Source organism: Pleurodeles waltl, chromosome 8 (assembly GCF_031143425.1).
Source record: "Pleurodeles waltl isolate 20211129_DDA chromosome 8, aPleWal1.hap1.20221129, whole genome shotgun sequence".
Lineage (NCBI taxonomy): Eukaryota > Metazoa > Chordata > Amphibia > Caudata > Salamandridae > Pleurodeles > Pleurodeles waltl.
The window spans coordinates 1002756824-1002782052 of record NC_090447.1 but is presented as its reverse complement, the minus strand read 5'-3'; the positions used below and the strand labels follow the sequence as shown (position 1 = coordinate 1002782052).

The 25229-nt window shown below is 41.0% G+C and overlaps 1 protein-coding gene across 2 annotated transcripts in view; it reads right to left on the bottom strand.

Moving 5' to 3' along the window:
- KLF12 (KLF transcription factor 12) overlaps positions 1-25229 on the bottom strand; it is a 977710-nt gene that overhangs the window by 265265 nt on the left and 687216 nt on the right. For both annotated transcript variants that reach the window (XM_069205282.1, XM_069205283.1), the window contains exon 6: positions 11481-12027. In XM_069205282.1, coding sequence (XP_069061383.1) covers positions 11481-12027 — 547 coding nt within the window. The remainder of the gene's footprint in view (positions 1-11480; positions 12028-25229) is intronic.

Genomic DNA, 25229 nt, shown 5'->3' with positions numbered 1-25229 from the left:
TGGGCCTAAATGTTCTTCCTGTTATTAAGAAAAATCCTTAGACCGATATGTCCAGTTTATCATTCCTTCTACAACAGGGGTCCCAGGTATATCCATGACGTATTTATGACTTGCATTCCCCTTCATCTCCTCAGATCCTTTTCGGAAGCAATATTAATTGTTCTGCATTGTAAGCGGACTCCCTTAGGAGATCGTGCCTTTTCTTAAGGTCGAGTGGTTCTCTCTAACCTCCTTCATCTCATTTTTTTATTGCCTAAGTCATATTCTGTCTGGTTTGGTGAGTAATCAGTCCCAAAACACCTTAGCGTAACAGTGCAATTTACAAGATCATCATTCATGTATTCATTCATCTCTCAAACTATGATAAACACTACTTGCCATTTCCCTAAACTGCTCATAGATCAAAAATACATTACTGCTGCCCACATATGATAGATATTTATTATGTCATTCAATTTTTCTTGGAGTGATCATATCAAGTTAATGGCGGTTGGCTATAGGCTTATCTAACAACCCGGTAATATACAGGACTCCCGCTAAACGATAATTTTATTTTTTACCTCTACAATTCTGTCACTGCAACAGAAGTCAAGATTGGGTTACACTTGATGACTTGTAGTAGGAGCATTAGCACTATTTGTCTTTACAATGAAAAGAGATGCATTGGCCTGGCCTGCGGAGGGGAGGAGCTGTGCATTGTAAACTCCCTGTAGAAAGTAAGAATCTCACATAATCAAACTGAATTTAGGGATCACTTGTTTTTGGTTGAACTCTAGAGGATTATCAAACTTTAAAAAATTGCTGATTAAAAATATCGTCACAGAAGATGAAGATAGCCATAGGATAGTAATCTATTTGACTTTGTAAAGGTGTGTGGGTTGAAGGATCAATTAGAGAACAAATAATGCCTTTTAAGTTTCAGATTACCTAAAGCATGGCTAACAGTTAAGAAACTACGAGCCTTATTTAGAGTTTTTTGGACAGGATACTCTCTCGTAAGAATGGCAGATATCCAGTCCACCGTATTAAAGTGCACATCATAGCATCTGCCACTGGCAATATCGTGGAGGAGATATCTATCATGTTTTGATGCACTATGGGGCAGATTTATACTCTGCGCCGAATGTGTGTCAAAAATTTTAACGCACATGCAGAGCAAACCATTTTCCCCTATGCCGGCGCTGCCTGGTTTGAATCATTTTTTTTTACTCAATCCAGTCCGCAGCGCTGGCTAACGTCATTCCTTAAATAAGGCACCCGCATGGCGTGTAGGAATGGCATTAGCCGGCAGTAACATTTTTGACGCAAAGGAGCGCCGGCGCTGGTTTGCGTCAAAAAGTATAAATATGGGCCTATGTGTCTACCAAACTCTAAATATATCAGTTCTCTTGTAGATGGGAATAGAAACTTGAAATGGCGATGGCCTTTGAAAATGTTAAATGGAAGATGTGCTGTGTTTCAAGGTTTTTATATGAAGTTATTTCCATTGATCATGCAGGCATATTTGATCCCGTTATAACACTTGCAGGCCACTGAACGTAGGTAGATACTTTTTATCAATGTGCAAAATATGCTGTAGCTTAATCTATAAACATTACTGTTTTAACGTGAATTAAAAAGTAGTAAACTGAAGAAAAGTGTAAAAGGTCAGATTCAATAATTAAATATTAAGTTTTGCATTGAATTTTTAATGTAAAGAAATCTGACTGATCATAAAAGAGCTTTGCCATGTCAAAGGTATTAAACCCAAACTCTCCTTTTTCAATAATTAAACAAATACTAATTGTTTTGATTAATAAACTCGCCTCCATCACTTTGCAATTATATGAGAGAATGTTGATACCAATTAAAGCTCCTTTTTACCCTGATCTAATGGCACAACTCTATCTAAACAAGGTGTTCTTCTAGAGGTTTCTCTGCATTTGACATGAAAAGTTGAAAGCTTTTATTTTGACCAATACAATATCTGGGACCCCCACAATGTAATCCCATTTATCATATAAGATTGCACTTTACTACAACTAGTTGCTACACAATAAGTCAATAAACATTTTACTCTACATTTGAACTCCAATGAACTCATTTGCACCAAATAAAAGCTTAAAAAATACAAATATACAATGTGATACCATAAATGTGACAAATTACTAATGAATTTCAGCTCTCCCTTATTCTGCTACATGTAGGAAGCTGGCTGTCTTTATACTGTACAAAAATGATGTTCACTGTGCAGAGAGTCCAAGCAACCCCACCTTGGTATCCAGAGGTATTAGGTAGATGACCTAACGCTCCATTTTTAGTGGTAGCTTGGTCGAGCAGTTAGGCTAATTTTGGATTAGTGCTAAGCGTTTGTTGTACTCACAGTATCGATAAATGTGGACACACACTCAAAAGAATAACTCACGACCAATTTACAAAAACACTTCAGATTTTTATGAAATGTTTAAGACCAAGACCACCAAAATCAGGTAAGTACTTTAAGTTATGATTTTTCAAAATTTAGCAAAAATTGTCTTTATGCATAATTACGCACCATTCGAATCAATGGAAAAAAAACTTTAAAATGCATATAAAATCAGACAATGCTCTCACGAGTGTCACCTTCTGTTTTTAGGTTGAGGTCTTTGAGATGTCCTGGAAGCCAGCCGGAGAAATTTGTTCAGTTCCCGGTTCAAGCGGGAGCAATGGCTGAATGTCTTAGAGCTGGTGCAGAATGGAGAAGGGGACCACTTGGAAACACACTGCACAGGAGGACTTAAAGGTAAGTCTGGTGGGTTTCCTTGGAGTGTAGAGGTTGCAAAGGGTTGGGGACCTCTAGAGCACAGCCTGTTTTCTCATGCAGGGGCCAGGGAGGCTGGGTGCAGTGCAGATATGTCAGCCAAGGGCTATACAGATGTTCATTTGAGGGTGGATTGTAGGTCAGCAGTGCCACTCTGGGGGGTGGTTCATGTGTGTATAGAAGTCTCTTGACCAGTGCTTGCTTCTGGTCTTTGGGGAGTCCAGAGTGGACTTTTCCTCTGGGTGTCTGACATTAGAGATCCAGTACCCCAGGCTATGGCAGGTCGCATCCACTGGAGGTCGCAGTGGCACCAAACTTGGCACACTGGAAGGGCTTGTCCTTCCATTCTGTCAGATGAAAGTTGGTCTGTTCATTTATCAGCGTCCGGTCAGTGAACTGGACTTCACTGGATCTTGCTTGCTGGGTGCAGGGAATGCTGTCTTTCCTCTGGAGGGAGGTTCTTGGCAATTTGAAGAAAGTTGGAGGTCCTCTGGGGTTTCTTAGAGTCCATCTGATGTCTAGTTACCCCCTCAGTGGTGATTGTTGAGTCCTGAGTGCAACAGGCAGGGTTTGGCACCTTTCTCTTATTGCAGCAGAACTTCTATTCAAGAGCCTTGGGCCTTCAATTTCACTGGCCTTCTTGTGTCTGTCAAATCTGATGTACATGTATAGGGATGCTAGGGATGCTCACTAAATACCGCATTTAGCTGGTATTTAAAGACGTACCCGGTAGTGGCCAATAGGCCACTTACCTTAGGGTAGCTACACCCACTTTGTGACTACTTCCTGTGGAAAGAGGTCACATCCCTAACCCTGACAGGCTATTTTCCTGCCACCCAAGATGGAGGAAAATAAAATGAACTAGGCTCCTCACCTGCCACACCTGGGGGCGGTGCAGGCTGCAGGTGGCCACTCCTCCTACTCTAAGTTTTCCCGCCGGTTTTAAAACCATTAGGCAGCTATCTGCTGCTAGCAGCAGAGTCAGAGGTCAGATTTCAAAGGCGGTAAACACTTTGAAGCTGACCGCAGGGCCTGTGTGCCTGCCTGGGGGAGCAGGTGTAACACCGCCACCCAGGAAAGGCTTTGTGGTCTGGCTCTAGGAGTCCAAATCTGTGTCTGGTCGTAGCAGGCTGGTAAAAGCCAGTCAGCAACCTTTCCAGGGCTGGTAGGTGATGCAGGGGGTGCACCTCTAAGGTGCCCTCTGGGTACATGTTATAATAAATCCAACACTGGCATCAGGCCATCATGTGGCTGGGGATCCGTAAAGACCAGTGTCCAGCACATGTATTTTCTATGGCTCCTCGGTATACATGCTGTGTCTTGAGGTTTTGTAAAAAGACACAGTAGGGATATATTTGCTCAAGAGAACATATGCTCTCACATGCATTACAGTGCACCTTGCCTTAGGGCTGTAAGGCCTGCCAGAGGAGTGACCTATCTATAGTGCATGTAGTGGTAGAGGACAGGCCACTGTTGGTGAGTGCCATGTCGAGTTTTCAACTTTTAAGTACACCTTGTCATGCACCTGCAATGGCAGCCCGCATGAGGCTGTTGTGGGGCCTCTTAGAGTGGCACAATTGGTGGCGCTGCTAGTGGGGGGGGGGGGGTATTCAGTACCCATGCCCTGGGTACCAGGGATAGCATTTACTAGGGAGTTATAAGGGTGGCTGAAGTGCCAATACATAGTACAGTTTTGGTGAAGGAGATCTGGCCCTGGCCACATCATTTTAGAGGCAAAAGAGGGGGCTAACCATGCAAAAAGAGTCTGATTCTCACATTAAACTGCTGGAAAAACAGGGATGTTCTATATCAAAACATTACTGGTGAACAAACAATGTCTTAGCTGATGGTGTCAAGGCTCTGTTCTTACTACAGCTTTCTGGAGCCTTTGATGTCAATGGCCATGCTATCCTCATATTGAACCTCTTTAGTATTAGTATGAAAGGCTCCGAATGGGGTGGGTGAATTCTTTTCAGAATGTGGTTCATCCGCTGCTAATCTTTTCAGGATAAACTGACATGTACAGTCCCAGAAGTCTCTTCTAGATTCCTGTTTTTTTTAATGCATTTGCATAGACACTTTTTCAAAGTAGTTCACAGCTTTGGAGGAAATTTCTATAATTGTGCTAATGCAGCACAACTGTTAGGATCATTAAATTATTTCTGGTGTTGCTGGAGGAATGGAATGAAGTCAAAATTGCTATAGGTTGGGATCTTCAAAATTATGGAGTGGGAATTCTCCTGATCTCTGCCGTTACAAAATCTAACTGCTTCAGACTGGAATCCCCACATGGATGTCTCTAAGCATTTTTTGGTCACAAACACTCCAGTCTGAAGCTTGTGACCACAATAATGCCCTTTCTTATGTACAAATCCTATTGTGGAGTTGATAACCTTTTACTGACTCCTAAAATGGGATCCGATCCCATATCCAATTGGTATTTAGAAGGTGCGTGTAGGCATTCCTTCCAAATGTCAAACTGGCAGAATATGTATTAATATTTTGCCTCTGAAATCTTCTTGCTAATCACTGAAATATGACCAACTCCAGGGCTGGGGTATTAATGCTTTTGCAAAATGGTAGGGGTCCCGTTGGAATCCACTTCTGCTTTGTGAACTAAAAAATAAACTGTTGAGGAATAGGAAGTGCTCCCCAGGACCTCTACCAACACTCAAACAAACGTTTGGGAAAAAAAGGAATCTTTTTATTTTTCAAATGCAGTCCTGCTGCCTTTAAGGGTTTAACATACTAAACAGTGATCAGAGACATGGTGGTTTGCTGAGCCTAACATGCATCGTCCCCGTGATAACCTCCGGATACAGTGACACACTTTACAGCCTACCTCATGAGATTGGTCAGATTAGGATCCAATATGATTCCAACCTTTTAGTCCATGGGTGAATACACACAATTCTTTATTTTTTAGCAAAATACTGGTCGCAATTTGTGATAAGTATTTTATTACCAGTTTTTTTGTACATTTCACCCAAAGGACTTATGTTAGACTGACATTGGACACTAAAGTGGCCATGACACACCATGTTGCTATTTGTGTGAAAAAAACGTCCTTTCATTTATACATGGTTAAGAAAATATTCCAATATTTGTCACAGTCAACAATAGCACTGTTTCTTTCTGAGCTAGAATTTCCTAACAGCATTTATCTGAGGCCTTATGCCTACTTTCTACAGAAGCTTTGGAAAATTCAAAATATTGCTACCAGAACTGTAGCTTGAGAAAATGTAATTTACTTTGTATTTACTGACTGTGTGAGAGAGTTTTATTCAAACTTCTTCTCATCATTTTCCAAGCACTATATAACATTGTAATACATTTCTTAAGAAAGATGTTTTTAGACATGACATTTTCTTTGTGTGATCTTTCCCTAACTTTTTGCCTTCACCCTGCTTTCAGAAATTGTTTGTTGGCATTAGGGTTCTGTGCACTTTACCATTGCTAACCAATGCTGAAGTGCTTGTGCTGTTCCTATGAAAAATTGTAAAATTGGCCTACACCTAATTGGCACATTTAATTTATGTATATATTCCCAGTATGTGATACTAGATGTATCCCGGGGTCTGTAAATTAAATGCTAGTAGTGAGTCTGAAGTACTCATTGTGCCAACCATTTAAGTAGCACTTTTAAACATGTCTGGTCTCAAGCCTTTTACCACAACATGTAGTGCAGTTTTAAAACTGCTGCTTCTACTTGATAAAATAAAACTTTGGCTAGGCCTAATCCTTCCTTTCTACTACATATGTCACACCTAAGTAGGCTCAGAATTCTTGTATGGCATGGTGCATTGTATTTAAAAGGTAAGACATGTGTTTTTAAGTTTTACATACCTAAATATTTGTTCACTACTGTAAGTCCAGCCTCTCTGAGTGGATAAAATTGGGTTACTTTATTACACTAAATAAGTGCTAACGCTTGATTGGGACCAGGTAGGAATGTCATACTTAGACTCAAATGAATTGTCATTTAAAATTATCCTTCATGGTAAACTCAGATATTACGTCACAATTCTGAAAATGCCTCTTTTAGAAAGTTGGCCACAGTGAGCCACAAAAGTTACTAAATTAACCTGTGTTTAACCCAGTGGTAGCTTGCTTCAAAAGCAGTCAGGCTTAACTTGTAGGCAATTTGTGAAGTATGCAGCTGAAAAACAGTAATTGTTAGAAATTGGGTTTCTGGTTGGCGGAGGTATGTACCATGTCCAAGTAAGGACCACAGTGCTAGTCAGGGCAAGTCAATGACATAACATAAAGTAGCCTGTGCTCACCCTCAGATAGATTGGTGTAAAGCAGTAAAGCAGGCAGGCCTAACTTAGAAGGCACTGTGTAATGTATTTGTGCAACACATACGCAATAACCACTGGAGGTACAACTCAAAAAGAGACTCCATACAAATGTAGAAAAATAAAGCTTGTTTATCTAGTTAATTTAGGATCTGCACAACATAGATCCAACTCATAAAGAGTAAAGTATTTGTTTTGCAGATGCAGAAAAAAGAATATAAAGCAAGGTTACTGAGCAAATGCAAAGATCAAAGGGGTGGTGCCGGATACTCCTCTGCATGGGTGCACATTGTTTTTACGGGATAGGGCACTTTCCTTATTTGTGCTCCCCTCGGAAAGTAGACGGTTGATTCTTGGGCGCAGTTGCCCGAGAAGTTCAATGGGACTACGGGAGAATGGTGTGGTGACCGGGTTCAGCAGAGCTTCTCCACACATTTCACAGATAGGAGGGGCAAAGTTTGGCAGAGCTGCTTGGGTCGACTGTAAGCAGCAAGTGACAAAGGACAGCAGGGCCACTCCGGGCAGGTCACAGACGCAGCAGCGAAGTTTGACAGGGCCGAACGGGTTGACTGAAAGTAGCAAGAGACAAGGGAAAGCAGGGGCTCTCCAGGCGGTTCATAGAAGCAAGTGGCAAAGTGTGGCAATCGCCGCTCAGATTGTTCGCAGGTGCAAACAGCAAAGTTTGACAGGGCCACTCGAGTTGACTGAAAGTAGCGAGCATCAGAGATAATCAGGACCACTCTGGGTGGGTGCAAATGGCAAAATTTGGCAGCGTAGCTCAGGTTGTCTGAAAGTAGTGAGCGGAAAGGAAAGCAAGGCCACTCAGGGTGGGTGATGGAAGCAAGCAGCAAAGTTTGGCAAAGCTGCATGGTTGACTGAAAGTGGCACATGGCAAGGGAAAACAGAAACTGCTAAGAGTTACTCTGGGTTTGGAGAGCAGGCAAAGATCAGCAGGCAGCAGGGTGGCACAGCACAGCAGGTAAGCAGTTCCTGTGAGGAGTCAATCCAGGCAGAGTGTCAATCCTGGCACACAGCAGCCAGTACTCCAGCAGTGTTTCCCTGAGTCCATAAGTGTACTGATTTTAGTGGGTCGGAGACCCAGTACTTACACTAAAAAGTGTCTTTGATATCGGGGGTGACTAAAAAGAGTACTTGTGGAATGCACAGGTCCCCCTTTCAGGCCAGCCCTTTCAATGGAAGGTTATAAGTCCCTATGTGAGGAATCTATTCACTGCCCTTTGAGATGTAAGTGTGAGGCCTTCCCAACCTCCTCCCCAGGAAAAACCATCAGTATACAAATGCATGCAGATGCAGCTCAGTATCCTGTGTTGTGGGTGTCTAAGCCAGACCTTTATTGGTGACAGGCTGTGGGCACACAGGGTAGTGAGTGCATAAAAAGGCCCACTTTCTAAAAGTGGCATTATTAAAATAGTAATAATAAATCTGATGTTACCAGTAAAGAGGATTTATTATTTCCATGTCAATGGTACTAAACATAATGCAGCTACTCCTCTCAGATCAGGAATTACAACTTGTAGGTAATATAAGAAATTCCCAGTGCTATCCTATGAGAGGGGCAGGCCTCACCGTAATGAAAAATGACTTTTGGAGTTTTTCATTACCAGGACATGAAAACCTAAAAGTTTATGTCCTTCCTTTTGATTACATGGGTCCCTATCCTGTGATTTACCTAGGGTGTATTTTAGGGTGACATATCTGTAGGAAACTGGGAGTTTAAGGCTTAGAAATAGATTTTAAATGTCAAGTCAGGGTGGCAGTGAGACTACACACAAAGGCTCTGCAGTTGCAGGCCTGAGGTATGTTTACAGGGCTACTTAAGTGGATGGCACAGTCAGTGCTGCAGGCCCACTAGTAGCATTCAATTTACATTCCATAGGTATATGGTATACCCCTCTACAAAGGACTTACATGGAAACTAAATCAGCCAATTGGGGATACACCAATGTTACCTTGTTTTAGGGGAGAAGCACATGCACTTTAGCACTGGTTAGCAGTGGTAACATGCTCAGAGTCATAAGGTCAACAAAAAGATGGTCAGAAAAATGGGTGGAAAAAGCAAAAAGTCTGGGGATAACCCTGCAGAAAGGGCCATTTCCAACTTTAATAAAGTGAAAACACAACAAAAGGAAAATCCCACACCAATTTAGAAAACTAGAGTAAACTTTAATAAATTATTTGAGACCAAAATGATACAAAATCCAATCAGTAGAACTGGAGATATGCAATTGTAAAGATTTAGATAAAAGTAGCACTGAAAGGTGGAATGCTCCAGCTTGAGGGTATCTGATCACGCTGGATCAGAACAAACACCCTGATTTAAATATTGGCAGATGAGTTACTCCATCATAACAGGGACAAATATCCCATACACCAAAATCTAAATCCCACTATACACTATAGGATTTAGATTTTAGTGTGCAGGCTATCCAACACCGTTGTGATCGAGTAACTCGTCCGCCAACATCTAAATCAGGCCCAAAGTCACAAAGCCAGGCCAACAGCGATGGAGTGCAGGCTGGGTACAGACCAAATTTGGTCAGCTGAATAGTGCACCTTATGACCTTGGTGCGCAGTCTGCAAATTTTCAGCTGCTCAGTTTTGCAAATATCCTACCATTTTCATTCATAATTCCAATTCTTCAACAAACCAAAAACTATGAAAATGTCATTTTTCCTACTTTGTTGTCAATCACATCTCAAGATTACTAAACATCTATATAAAATTTCCTTGAAACTGTAACCTTGGAGAATGCATAAAATACTTAAAACTGATTAATAATTCGTTGATACTCAGCTCTGTAATTATGGTACTCGGATTTATCACATCCACCCCTCCCATCCGTTGCCCTGCTCTCTCATATATAGTTTTCACTTCCATTGTTTCAATAACATAACTGATTGTAAAGTAGTGAGAGATATACATGCATACCCATTTTTACATCTCAGCTACACAGAGCCTTTTGTTGTCTGTAGGCACTTATTCTTTCCTTTACTTAATATATACTTAGATTGGGCTTTGAGTTAGCCTCTTGTTCATGACTGGGTGGGTTTATTGTCTCTCTCATGTGTCATTGGGTGAGTTACATCCTTCCACAAAATACTCGAGGGGACTCTTTTTTATTTGTTATTGGGGACTGCCTGGGAGTGCACTTGTTTCCTTGCTCTCTCTTCCACTATTTCCTCTTAATAAACAACAACCACCAGCACTTTCTTGTCATTTTCTAAAGCCCCCAAAGGCCAACTGCTGCTCCCGCCCCGGACCACATCCTGTGTACCCTGTAGCATTTCCTAAAATGTTATTATTTAATTTTCTTTACCAATCCCTGGGTCTGCAAAATGCTGCCAGGACACTTGTTACCTTCCAAAGTCCAAATCTACTAACTTTCCCGAGATTTGCTCCCTTATCCCTTTGCCATCGGATATATTGTTCTTTGTTTGGCATTTTGCATTTAAATCCGACACTTCAAAAGAGCTATAATCAGGTGGAAACTGAAGCAGAGACATACTTCTCAGAGGCAATGAATGATTCGTGAAGATTATGCTGTGACTAACCCTTGGGTTACTCCTGATTACTAGGAGTAAGCTCCTGCCTTCCTCCTAGACTTCAGTAGTGATCAAGCAGTACTACAAAAGTAGGTAGCACTTAGTCACAGCAAAATCCTTGTAAATTTGCCCCATTAAGTAACAACGAAGAAATTAGATAAGAAGGTTGAAAGGTAGAGCTTAAAATGATACATGCCTAGCACAGCAAACGAGAAAAGAGAGACGTAGAAATTATGCAAATACACTGTTGATATCAGTGAATGCAAGAGAATGTGTTGCACATACTGTTGGAGGGTACGAGGTTGATGGAATCCTGTGGACAGATACTGGGGAAGTAGGGAATAGATGGACAGGGATTCACCAAAATAAACCAGAACTGGAATTCTCTACGACCTCTCAATCTAAACAAAAATCTCCAAACACATGATCAAGAAGGTATGGTCTTTTACAAAGAACTATTTGAATATTATGCCTACATTTAATGATAAATGGCTGCAATACTTATTTTTATGGTTTAAGTTGTTTTCTTCTTTTAGTTGGGACATGTTCGTTTTTTGTTTAATTATAAGTTTATTTCATTGTTTTCGAAAATGCAAGCGATTTAGAGATTGACAGGATTGATGATGATGATTTTACCTCTTATGATACATAGTTGGACAGGGTGGAAAAATATTAGCAGATTTAGCATTTAGCTTATTTATGGCAATTATTCACTCAATGTATTAGAAGTAATATTTCTATTTGACGTCTAGTGCTTAGAGAATATGGCATAAAGGTCCAATCACGTGATGCACAAACTTTCAATAAACAAAATGTTAAAATACGCTTTCTTCTTCTTACCTTTAAGGTGATTCCTCCCGCCATCCAAAAGTGGTACCACTATTGTAGAATTCATACTTCCTGGAGACCTCACAGCTGTGTAGACAACTGGCACAGATTGCACCACAACTGGAATGCGGTGCACATTATTCAGTTTATTAGATTGCAAGTTCATCGGGCTTGGAGGTTGTACTGGATGGATAATGTGGAAAAATTGCTGGCCTCCAACACCATGTGCAGAGGCCACTAGGGGCCCTGGCGTTAACACTGTTGGTACGGAGGATGCTGATGACACAGATGTTATCACTGTTGGAGAAGAAGTTGGACGACTAGAAGAGGAAGAGACCGACGATGTAGAGGAAGGGGAGGAGGCGGATATTGTTAAGGAAATGGGTGATGAAGATGCTGCTATAGGTGAGGTCCTGGCTTTATTGATTGATAAGTCCACTGGCTCAGTTTGTGTTTGGAAATGGTCAGTTGACAGCAAGTCCTCTGGCGGCTCCGACTTCACACTGTTTAACAGGAGAGGAACAGCTTCCATGTCAGGGAAGGTATGGGCTTTTGGCGACTGCAAAACAGAAACAAATTCAGAGTTCATTTGTGGCCCCTACTAACCTCTTGATCAACAGAAATGAAGCTTCTGCATACCAAATGTGTAGCTACTCTGTTATCAAAGCGCCTACCACTGCAGAAAAAAAGTAAGGCCATTTCATGATCCCGCTTTCAGTGCTACACCAGTGCAGAAAGCGTCTATGTTTCTATTTAACAACTCCGGAACATTCATGAATGAGTTAGCATATGTATTTCTGACAGCAGAGCTCGGGAATATAAAGAGGCAATTACTGCCCTGTGTTTCCAAGTCCTGCTGTCCGCAACCTATGTACTAACTCAGAGATTTTTAGAAAATAGTTATTGATGTTTGATTATCTCTTCGGTGTAACATTAGAGCTGGTGTAGACACTGGCTGGGCCAAGTCCAGTAACTCACAAAACCATCCAATTAGCGGTAGTAACAGATTGCATATGAGCCATGTTCTATCTGCTGTATAGGTAAAGTGAACTTTATATTCATAATTGGTCTATCATGGTTAGCAATCTCTGAAAGAATGCATCAGAAAGATGTTTTTTAATACTGGGATGTAAAGTAAAATTGTATGACAAGCAGTGCATAACAGGATACATATAAATGCTCCAATAATTTCTGGTGATAAGATATTTAGTGTGAAGGCCACAACATGTTCTACTTAACTGGAAATGTGATAAAAAGCCACCAACACATGGTTAGAATACACTGTAAATTTAACAAGTCTAAAGAAAGCATTATATAAATGTGAAGGTACAAGAGAAATATTTTATAATATTTATAAAGTTATCATTTTTAAAAGCATTGAAGAAGATACTTAAGTTACCACGGAACTAACCTGCATCCTCAACACCTCCATCACCACAGCAATCACCCCTTATGAATGGAAGCCTGCAATTGTCATACCCCTCCTAAAAAAAAATCCTCTGCTGACCCCAGAGACCTCAAAAACTACAGACCAATCTCCCTGCTCCCCTCCCCGGCCAGAGTGCTTGAAAAAGCCATCAACCAACAGCTCACTGGGTACCTCGAACGAAACCACCTTCTCGACATGTCACAATCAGTATTCAGGGCCAACCACAGCATGAAGACTGCACTGATTGCCACCACGGTCGACATCAGGACCCTCCTCGACTGAGGAGAGTCGGAAGCTCTGATTCTTCTGGACCTCTTTGCAGCGTTCGATACAGTCTCCCACCACAATCTCCCCAAGAGACCCCACAACATAGACATTCAACAAAACACCCTTAAGTGGGTAACCTATTTCCTCTGAGGTTGCACCCAGAGCATTCCCTTCCTCTCTTCACTTATACACCCAGGAATATCACCTGTGGCATACCATAAGGATCCTTCCTCAGGCCAACCGTGTACAACATCTACATGACTCCCCCTTGCAGGCATCATCAGATCGTATGGACTCAATATAGTCTCCTACACTGATGATATTCAACTAATCCTTTCACTCACCGGAGATCCCTACCACTCCAAAGCCAACTTAGGCCATGGCATGACCATGTAGCAACTTGGATGAAAAACAGCTGTCTCAAACTAAACACCTAGAAAACAGAAGTCTTAATCTTTGGGAAGAACACCTCTATATGGGACCACAGCTGGTGGGCAGCAGAACTCGGATCAATGACCTTTCCATCAGACCATGCATGAAACCTCGGCATTATCCTCAACTGCCAACTATTTATGAATCGACAAGTAAACTCAGTCGCCTCCTCCTGTTTCTACATCCTCCAAATGCTCCATCCAATCTTCAAATGACTCTCTTTCAACACCAGAAAGAAAATCTTGCATGCCATGGTCACCAGCTGCCTCAACTATGGCAATGCTATATATGCCGGAATGACTCACAGCTACTTAAAAGACTCCAGACTCTACAGAACACCACAGGCAGACTGATCCTCAACCTCCCAAAGTGCTCAAGCCTCACTGCATAGCACATGAACCTCCACTGGCTCCCCCTTCAGAAGAGATGCCAATTCAAAATCCTCACATACAAGGCTCTCATAACCTAGGGTCATCCTACATTAACCATCAACTGAGTTTCTACATCCCAGGAAGACAACTATGCTCTGCTTCACTAAACCTTGCACAAAGACCCCACATTCCATCTCAGAGACAGCTGAGGCCACTCCCTCTCCTACACAGCAGCCGAGTCCTAGAACAGTCTGCCCCTCCACCTCCAAATAGCTCCCTCCCTGGCAAACTTCAGAAGGAGACTCAAGATATGACTTTTCAACAGACACTGCACCTACAGTGCCCAGATACCCTTAGGGGTGTTAGTGCAGCACTTTACAAATGCTATGATTGATTGATTGACCATCCATTGACGATTTAAACATTCCTTTTCCCACGGCTATCCTCACTATTTGCCTGTCCTTTTTTTTATCTTTTTCACCATCATCCTTAATGACACAACCTATGGTCCCAAATCTATCTTGAAATGAACAAGATCATCGGCAGTAGAGTGCAAAGGAAAAACCTGGAGTGCATAAATCACTCACACAAACTAGGAAGATGGTGGAAGCATCACCTACCTTGTAATATAAATGCCTTGAAAGAGTTGGGCCACTCCCATTGTGTTTTTAGTGTAGAATGACCTTACAAACTCCTGTGATTCAGAGGTCCTCGTGTGGGGAAAGCTGGCCATGGTAAACATTTTATTGTGGAATGTGAGATGAATGATTTGTATTATAAAGTTATTTTTTATAGCAGGTAATCCCTAACAGAAAGATTCAATCTAGCTCAAGAATCATCATTTTCATCAATACTTTAAGAATTGATAAATATTGATAAGTGTACAATTATTATAAACAACTAATAGGACTGTTAGAGGAAAAGGGTTAATTTATCCTATTTAATTAGAGTCCATTTCAGAGACACTTCAGGAACTAAGGGCCTTATTTAGAGTTTGGCAGACAGGGTGCTTCATCACAAATGCAACAGAGTTTCCTGTGTGTCAAACCCTCCGTCCACCCACCTCATTAAGAGATAGCAGACCATAAACTTTCCATTGACAAAGCTCCTGTTGCCTCTACGGATGCAAAAGTTTGCTCCGACGGCGCAATGAAATAGAGGTTGTCAGAGCAAGGGCATTACACTCCCTGCACTATCTAGGGTATACTTTGTAATAACCTGTTTTTTTCTGCTTGTTTACCTGACAGTGAGGGGCAGATAAAAAATAAACTTTCAGTGCATGGGGGGGTCAATACTTTTTTCTTTTTTAGAAACAAATTACAACTTTGGGAGTTTATTTCTGAAAAACAAAAAAAGGTTTCCTAGTATTTGTCTATCTGATAAAGTTAGATAACATTCTGTCAATTTTATTTTATTTGATAATGCAATCTATAAAGGTGGGAAAGACAGTGGAACAATACTTGTTTTAATAGATTCAGTTTTCCTAACTAGTTTAATTGTCGATTTATATATTTTCTCTTTACTTTTAAATAAAATGTTGTCAGAATACAGCTTTAGCATACACTTAATAGAAATGAGCAATACAACTGCTAAATATTTAATTTTATCTTTGCACCAGATTATATTAGTGTTACATATCATATCCAGTGTATTATAGATATTTTAAAGAAAATATTTGGTTTTATTGATATTGAGGGCATAGACTGTAACTTTACCATATGGCTATATTAAATGTTGTGGAACTATCTGTTTCACTTATAAACCAAAGAAGATCATATACATGAGGCACGTTTTGAGCAGTGGCATAACAAAACTTGACGGGACCTCCCCCCATACAGTAAATGGAGGGGTCCCCTCTCTGGACTCACTCAGGAGGACCCAGGTCACTGTGCTGAGCTGAAGGGGCCCATGGACCTCAGGGCCCCCTTACACCACTGGGTTTGAGTACAATATTTCCAATACATATGTGTGGAAACTCAAGCATGCAGGAAACCAGAGATAGGTTTAAAAAATGATTTGTTCGAGTCTGGATGAAGACAAGCTGCTGATGGCACATAGGTGAACATATACTGCCCCCAGATTCAAATTCATTCCATGTGGAACCTTCTAATGACAATGCCAATATATATATACTGCACAGCATTTCGATTTTACAGAAATGCACGAAGTCTACCATGGTAAACAAAAACATTTTCTAGGCAAGTTAATAAACTAAACTTTAGTTGGGAGTGGACAATTGTTAGAACAATGGAGACAGAAAATTATTCTCACATTTGGCAAGCATGTTATTTGGTATAGTATTTAAGAAATAAATAAAAATTGAAACAAAGGAGTAGAACAAAACAAATGTATTTATGCAACCATAAGTAAACAAACACAAAAATTGTGACCTATAAAAGATAAAAGTCTATTCCCTAAAACAAAAAGGTAAATTCCTCCTTCTGTCACTACATCTCACTGACAACCCGTGCTCCCATTTTGCCACAGCTGGCCTTGGTCAAGTGTTCCATCACCAGACCTGGGCTTCAAGGATTTCATATTGGAACCCATCAAATATCTCTCAGTACTACCTACTTTCTTTCCTCTATTGTTCACTTTCACCACACTCCTACTATTCCACTACTTTTTGCCTTCTTTTCCCAAACTGTTTCCTTTTACATGAACAACTTTTACTGGAACTCCAATGTTGGCTTCATTCTTTGTCACATGTACCAATTTACACACTCAAACTGTCTCTCCCACTTTAAACTCTAGAAGCTTGACCTTGTTTCTTTCATCAAAATAATTCTACTTTTTCAGTTGCATTTTCTCCACTCTTGATCTAATGCTCTCATTTCACCATTTAACCTGATTCACTTTAACCCACTTATTCATCGACGCTAGCCAAAAACAAGTTGTGGCTCTTCTTCCCCGTAATAATTCAAAAGATAAAGGGGGTTATTCTAACTTTGGAGGAGGTGTTAATCCGTCCCAAAAGTGACGGAAAAGTGACGGATTTACCACCAGCCGTATTACGAGTCCATTATATCCTATGGGACTCGTAATACGGCTGGTGGTATATCCGTCACTTTTGGGACGGATTAACACTCCTCCAAAGTTAGAATAACCCCCAAAATGTGAGTTGACACATGAGGAGAGGTGCCACAAAATGAATGCATACTCTTCACTGCATTCGCCACAACATATCTGCTTACAATAGCCCACTGAATATATTCCTTCAGCCAGTCCATTTGTTTGGGGGTGATATAATGAACTTCTTATGTGTTTGATGCCGCTTGCCTTCAGGAATTGTTTTAATTCACTTGAAAAAAACTAGAAACTGTTGTTTGACACTAATGTGGCAGTAAAACCTTTTTTTTTTTTAAACTTCCTTTAAAAATTCGACAACCACTTTTGATGTGACTTGACTTTCAAATTTCACTTCAAGCCATTTGCTATAGTAGTCAATCATTACTAACGCAAACACTTAAGTGCTAGTCTAGGAATTGAATGGGCCAATGATGTCTGTCCCAATGTTTAATCATGGAGCTGTGGACAACTCAATTGGACACAAGGGTAGGGTTCTTAATTTAATGGACTTGTCACAACTTGAACAGATAACACACTCCTCAATTACTTGATTAACCTCCCGATCCATAGAAGGCCACCAACATGATAATCTTACATGTCACTTGGTCTTGGTGGCACCTAAATGACCATCATGAGCTCCCATTATGATAGGATTCCTTAAGATAATATGGAGAACAAACTTGTCCACTCTTGACAACAGAACATCTTCCACTGACGATGCCTCAGCAATTTTGACAAACGTTTTGAGATCAAAATCAAGATTTCTTTCCTTTGGCCAACCTGATATTACATACTTCTTGACCAAACCCTAAGTAGCATCTTCTTTCAGCACCTTTTGACAAAACTGCTCTGTAAAGGCATCAAACTTGGGTAAACCCACAGAAGCCCCTATATTCCTTCATTTCTAATACACATCCAAATTTTTTATTTTGCTCCACAAACTCAGGTGAGCATGAAAGTTAATTGACACATCTATTTTTCCCACCTGGGATATACTAAGGCACAAAATCAAACTGTAAACATTTTGTCAAAAATCTAGCACTGTGCAGAGTAAAACTCTTGCCATTCTTGCCACTCAAAATGTAAAATAAAGATTTGTGATCCATCTGTATCCCAAAACGTTTACCCCACACTAAATTTCTAAATTTGATGACTGCCCATCAGCAAGCCAAAAGCTCTTTTTCAATTACTGAATACAGGTTTCCAGCACCAGTTAACACTCTGGATGCATATCCAATGGTCTGAACCTGAGAATCCTTCACATGGATGAGGACTACACTCAACCCCACATTACTAGCATCTAATGTCAAAATTCACTGGAGTTTAGGGTCATAATTTTTCAACACCTTAGCAGAAGATAATTGCTCTTTCACCCACTGGAAAACCATTTGGCACTTCATGCTCCATTCAAACGCAACACCTCTCCTTAACATAAAGGACAAGGTTCTCAGCTTAGTTGCATAAGTTTCCATTATTCTAGAATAAAACTCAGACATGCCAAGAAATGACTTCAAACCTACTTTATCCACCTGTGGTTTGGCTTTTAACCATACTGGGTTTAGTTTGATTCCCTGACCTGTTACCAAATGTCCCAAATATTCCACTCTGTCGATGAGAAAAACACACCTGTCCCTACGGAGCACAATCCCTTGAGTGTTGAATCTTTTCAAGACTTCATCTAAAATCCTGTCTTGAGTTTGACTGTCGGGGCATAAATTAATACATCGTCTTGAAAGATTATAGAGACTGTCTCCCCTTGAGCATGCTGAAAATAACCCTCTGAAAAACCAAGGCAGCCGAAGCTGTCCTGAAAGGCATTTGGACATACTGAAATGTCCCAAAAGGGCAAACAAATGCTGTGAGGTGCCTCAAACCTAGATCCAACTTGATCTAATGGTAAGCTGAAGCCAGACCCAGCTTTGCAACAAAAAAAAAAAAAGACAATTGCCTCTTTCAACTCAGCCAACAACTCACAAATGTTAGGGATGTGATGTGAATCAATCCATATCTCTCTGTTAAGACAATTGAGGTCAACAAAAACACAATTCCCCATTGTGTTTGCAAGCAACAATCAAAGGTGACAACCACATTGAGGAATCAATAGTTTAAACTATGCCACTTTTGCATGAAGCATCCAATTATTTTCTAGATCCGTATGTATGCTGAAAGGCACATTCCTGAGTTTATGTTTAATCAGTCTTACACCCTCTTCACAATGGTTTTGTGTTTGAAATGTTTAACTTTCCAGAAACTACATGTGGATATTTGTTCATGATCCATTTCAGATCCTCATCATCTCTAATGGCCAACACTTGCTCTTTTCCTGCCTGGTTTGAGAATCATTCCATACAGTCCTTGGTGGAACCACCTGGAATGTTAAGGCCTTTTTGGAGTACATAGATTTTACCTGCTATCCTTCGACCATTAAACTCCTGTTTGTCATCAATGTATCCATACAAATCAATACTGCATCCTTCATAGGGCACAGCCATACAATCAGGAAGTAACAGTGGTTGATTTGGCCAAACCTTGTCATATAACTCTTGTGTAATCACTGATATACGTGCACCAGAATCCTCCGGTAAATTTAATACCTCATCACCCACCATGACTTCCACATATGAATCAAAACATTAACTGATGTCACACTTTTATAGATCATCACTTTTAACCACAAGGACCCCATCCTTCAAGTCTCTCCCAATAACTTCATCGTCTAGTACACTTGCATCACTAACACATTTAAATGATGATGACTCTCTGGATCTCTGACCATGGCAGACATTCACAAAATGCCCATGATTTGTACATTGCCTGCAATTCAAATGTTTGCTGGACATTGCCTTCCACCTTTGACATGCATGCATTCGCACTACACAAACACACATCTTGTTGTGAGAAAAATGATTTGGACTTGTCACATGTTTCAAATCCCTTGGGACTTTGCTCAAATTGGTATTAACTACAGATACTGGATCTGCCTTCTTACTTTTTAATTCCCTTTCAGCTACCTGGGAAGTCTCAATACTTTTAGCTGTCTTGATTGTAACTTCTAACAAAGGGGATCTCATGGACAAGAGAATTTGTTTAATCATTTTTTCACTATAGTGACAAATAAACTGACCGCTCATGAGTTGATCTGGAAAGCTTTCGAATTGGTAGTCAGCCACTAATCACCTCAAAGCCCTTATGTATGCCTATATATATTCTTCACCTGAATTTTGAACCCTCTTAAAGAATTTATGCCTAACATCTACCGCGCTTGGTTGGATATCAAACCTGACCTGTAGTTTTCTTACAATCTCCTGGTATTCATCTGGCTCCTCTTCTCCATCCTCTAATTCAAATTCAGGTAAATGCTTGAGAATGGTCCTGCCCTCAAAACCCAAAGAGTGCAGCAATAGATATTTTGTCAGTGTTAAGTGAAAATGTAGTGGCCCAGTGGCACCCAGGTATGTCTCAAAGACATCAGACCATTGCTTCCATACCACAGGTGGATCACCTGGTGTTTGTTAGAAGTGAGGAGGAGGATTTACATCTTGCATTTTCCATGATGCCAGCAATTACAAACAGAGAGTAAAATTAATACAGTATAACACCCAGAAATGCAAGCAAACAATTTGCATGGATATGTACACGTAGCTAAAGCATAGACTGAATTATCAAGTGTTCTTATTCCCTTTTCTTATTCACTTTACTTAAAATGTCCTTTACTAGCCTTATAACCTGTTTAAAATTCTTCCCCATTAAATGCACTAGAAACAATAAATAAAACCACTATGCCACAATGTTCCTGTTCACACAGTTCAACTTGGGGATAAACTTGCAGCAAGGCTATAAATTAACAACAAAATAATCTAGTGAACAGACACCACTGTTTGACTCAATGTCCACTCACATACCTGCTGTGCAAATCAGCATCTGCACACACAATCCATCAGATGGTTGTGCTGTGCGCACCAGCCTGAGCATCCACTATGCACTTCAGTCATGGAAAAGCTACTGTGTGCACCAGAGTGCACACCAATGCTAATCAGACATGTGCTGTCATACACATGCATTATCCACCATATCCGGATGAAAGTCTGATTATAAAGACATGCTATGCACATCAGTGAGTCAGCAAAGACATATGCACCACTGTTATTGTTGTGTGCGTCAGTGTACACACTGAGACAAAAACCTAGATAAACATATACTAGCGTGTCAGCATTTCAACACACCTTTAAGCTGGAAAGAGCTAGCACACCAACTCTGCAGAACCAACACCACTAGCCAATGAAAATTGGCTGACTCATGCTGCTGACATCCACATCACAATGTGCACAGACAGGGGATGTGATGCAGTTCGGACTACAATGTGCTGTGTATCAAGTAGACGTATGTTGTTCAGGATGGCCTGTGGTGTTCTGTGTCTCTTGCTACTGCATCACTCGACTGATACCCGTCACATGGTCACATCAATTTCATCCAAAATCCCCCATCAAAGTACATCCATTGACAATGGGCACCCCATGCAACTTCTGTGTGCCACGATGAGCATCATGACGTCTCTTCCTTGAGGGAAATTAAGAGACATCCTAGTGCAAGGAAATCTCAATAATGGCCTAAAGGTTTGGTGTCAGCAGCTCGTCACTCGCTTGTCACCAGAAAGATGTTGTAACGCAAGCACACAGGAAACCAGAGGTACGTTTAAAGTACTATTTACTTGAGCCTGGATGAAGACAAGCTGCTGGTGTCATACAGCTGAATACCAGCTGTCCCCAAATTCGAGCTACATTCCACGTTAAATCTTCCAATGACATTGCCAAGGTTCTAGGAACCTGTGTAGTGAGCACCAACTATAATACATAGATACAACACTATGCCTTTATTTCCTATGGAAGTACAGAGCTGACGAAATAAGGGTTCTATGCCTAATTGAAAAATAGGTGTGGGTATAAAGAAATGAAAACCGTGTCTTGCTCCTCTGAACAGAATGAAGGATAGAGATGCATTACTATTAATACAAAGCTTAGTAGACTGTTTGACATAGCGACTAAACATAATGTTTAAAATATTAGGACCCAAATGAAAATAGTACATAGTCTGAAATGACAACACCAGTTGACTTTGGCAAATAAATCTGCTATTGTTCGCTGACAATCTGCCTTTCATAAATCCAACTTAATCTGGATAAATTAAGGTATTCAAAACCTCAGTGAGTCTATTTGCTAACATTTTGGCAAAGATTTTGCCAGCTTTATTTGTTGGAAATGGAACGATAATTAGAGACCACATGAAGATCTTTTTTCATGTTTAGGTACTACATTTATTTATGGTTCTGTAAAGGACTGAGATATATGTCTGGAGTAACTGAACTCCTCAAACAATGTGAAGAGGTGTGATATTTTACTGAGTTGACCAAAATGCATAAAGGTCTGTAGGAATTCCATTAGGTTCTAGAGATTTCCTCATATTACGGAAAATATTAAAATTGTAATGTCTTTATATATATAGGAGATTTTTAAAAAGCTGCTTATCATTTTGGGAAAGCACAGGAAGATTGCTAAATGTTTAAAAAATAATGAATATAATAAATAGAAATGATGTCTGTATTAATTTATTTGGTTTACAGTATAAGGTAGAATATAATTCAATGTATTAATGATATCCTTAATGTCAACCAGTGCTATCCCATCTGTTCCCTTAACCACATATATCTGTGTCTTGTCTTGTTTGATGAAGAGATAATTAACAAGTAGGTTGCCTGGTCTATTGTTATTAACATAACATTTTCCTTTAGCTTCAAACGACACCAGCTGTAGTAGTAAGTACTGGATGATATTCATAACAAAGTTTCTGAACAATATATAAATATTATTGTTAGAAGTAACAAATGTGCCCTATATATGTTTTTCTAGGTCTGAAATTTTAGCAGGAAACAATGTATTTTTATGTGTCTTTATATATGTACCTCAAATATATGTATTAAAGCACCCTAATGAGTTATAGTTGAAGTTCAATTTTCTATATTATAAGTAAAAAATATTGGTCTAAAGCATGCAACATCTTTTCTTTGTTGCCATCATTCACAACAATGTCATTATTCCTTCTCTATCTAAGATGAAAACATGAAGAATCATCAAATATTAGACAGACAGAAATCATAGCTAGCCAGCCCAGTCAAATCTGCCCAATTTGTGGATCATAAATTACGCACAAACATTTTTTGAAAATGCAGCATCTACTAGTCAATGCATTTTGGCCCTCATTATGACATTGGCGGCAAATGGTGCCTACTGCCACGGCGACAGCCGCCATCATACCGTTGCCGTGGCTACCAGCTGCCTACCGCATTATGACCGTAGGCAGAATTCCACCAGAAGGCTGGCGGAATTCCGTTTACAGTCATGGCGGTGGACGTGGTAAGGTGGCGCTGCTGCCAGCAGCAGCGCCACGCCAGCAAAACACCGCCGACCGTATCATGTTCCATGATACGGCCTGGTGGTGTTTTGCTGGTGGACACTGCTGCTGGCAGCAGCGCCGTGTCCCATTTCCTGCCGAGGACCCCCTGCAGGTAAGTCAGGTTCTCCGACAGGAGAGAGGGTGGGAGGTGTTGTGTGCGTGTGTGAGGGTGTGTGTGTGTCTGTGTCTGTTTTTCTATGCATGCATGCGGGTGTGAGTCACGTGGAATGTGTGCATGTATGACTGAATGTGAGTGTAAGTGTCTGTTGTGTATTGTGGATGTGTGTGTGGGACAATGTATCTTAGTGTGTGTTGAGGTGTGTGGGAATGTATGTGTGCATGCTTGGGTGTATGTGGATATGTGTGTGTGTATGAGTGCACGTGTGGATGTCAGGGGGTCAGGAGGGGGAGGGGGTGTGGGGAAGGACTCTAGGGAGGGGAAGGGGCCGGGAGACCCCTATCACTGCCAGGGAAGGAATTCCCTGGCACTGATAGTGCCTACCACCATGGTTTCTTGGTAGTAAAACCATGGCGGTAGGCGGGGTCATAATCCCGATGGTGGGATTGTGATGGCCCCTGGGCCGGAGACTTAAGTCTCCAGCCCAGCAGCTGTTACCACCCTGGCAAACGGAGCAGTACATTGGCGGTTTGGCTTGAGCCAAACTGCCAGTGTCATAATTTGGGAAAAGGTACCGCCAGCCTGTTGGCAGTACCATTCCCTAATTTACCGCCATCCGCCAGGGTCGTACTGACCCCCTTTGTATTCTTAAATACAGGGCATCAAAAAGAGGAATGTCATTGGGAGGCTTGAATGTTGTAGAAGAGAATGGATCAAGTAATGGGCCAAATAGAAAATCTAAATCTCAACGAACAATAAGTGGAATATTACCAAGCCTCAAAATATCTGCAGGTATATCTCTTCAAAATGTAGGATCATAACTTTAACATAAATATACCTTCCATTTGTATCAGAATGTTTATCAAGAATTTGTGATTGAAGTTTCTATGATAAGAGGATTATTTTCTGTATTTTAACTGGTTGTTTCAACTGTTTAACATTTAAGGACATAGGCCTTCATGATGACCCTGGAGGTCTGAAGACGTTAGGGCCACTGTGGCGGTGTCACTGTCGTCGGGCTGGCAGTGAATACCACCAAATTAGGAGTTTGGCCGAAGCCAAACCACTGAGCCGCCATCCGCCCTGCCACATTACTGCGTTCCACTCGGCTGGAGGCGAATACCTCCAGCACGGAGGAGGGTGTGATACCACTAGTGGTATCACGAAGCGGGAGACCGTCAGAATTTTTCTGGTGGTGGCACTCCCAGAAAAAGCTGGCGGTCTTGCCCCCTGGTAACAGGAATAAGCATTCCTGTCACCAGGATACACTTGCACATAGTTTCACATACCTGCACACATGCACTCACACACTTACACAACCCTACTCACCCATGCAAACGCGACATACACACCCATTCACACTGACAAACACACACAAGCACCTCACTCACCCTCGCATTCATTCCCCCATGCGCATACATACATTCACACATCCCAGTGCTGCATACACACACTCACCTGCTCTCACACAAACACTCAACCCCTCCCCGTCCACACACAATCACTCACACATGCAGACATGCACCCACAAACACTCCCCCAGTCCCCATATTCACAACATTCACACTTGCACTCACACACAGCCCCCTCCCCTGTCGGACGATCCACTTACCATGTTTGTTGAGGAG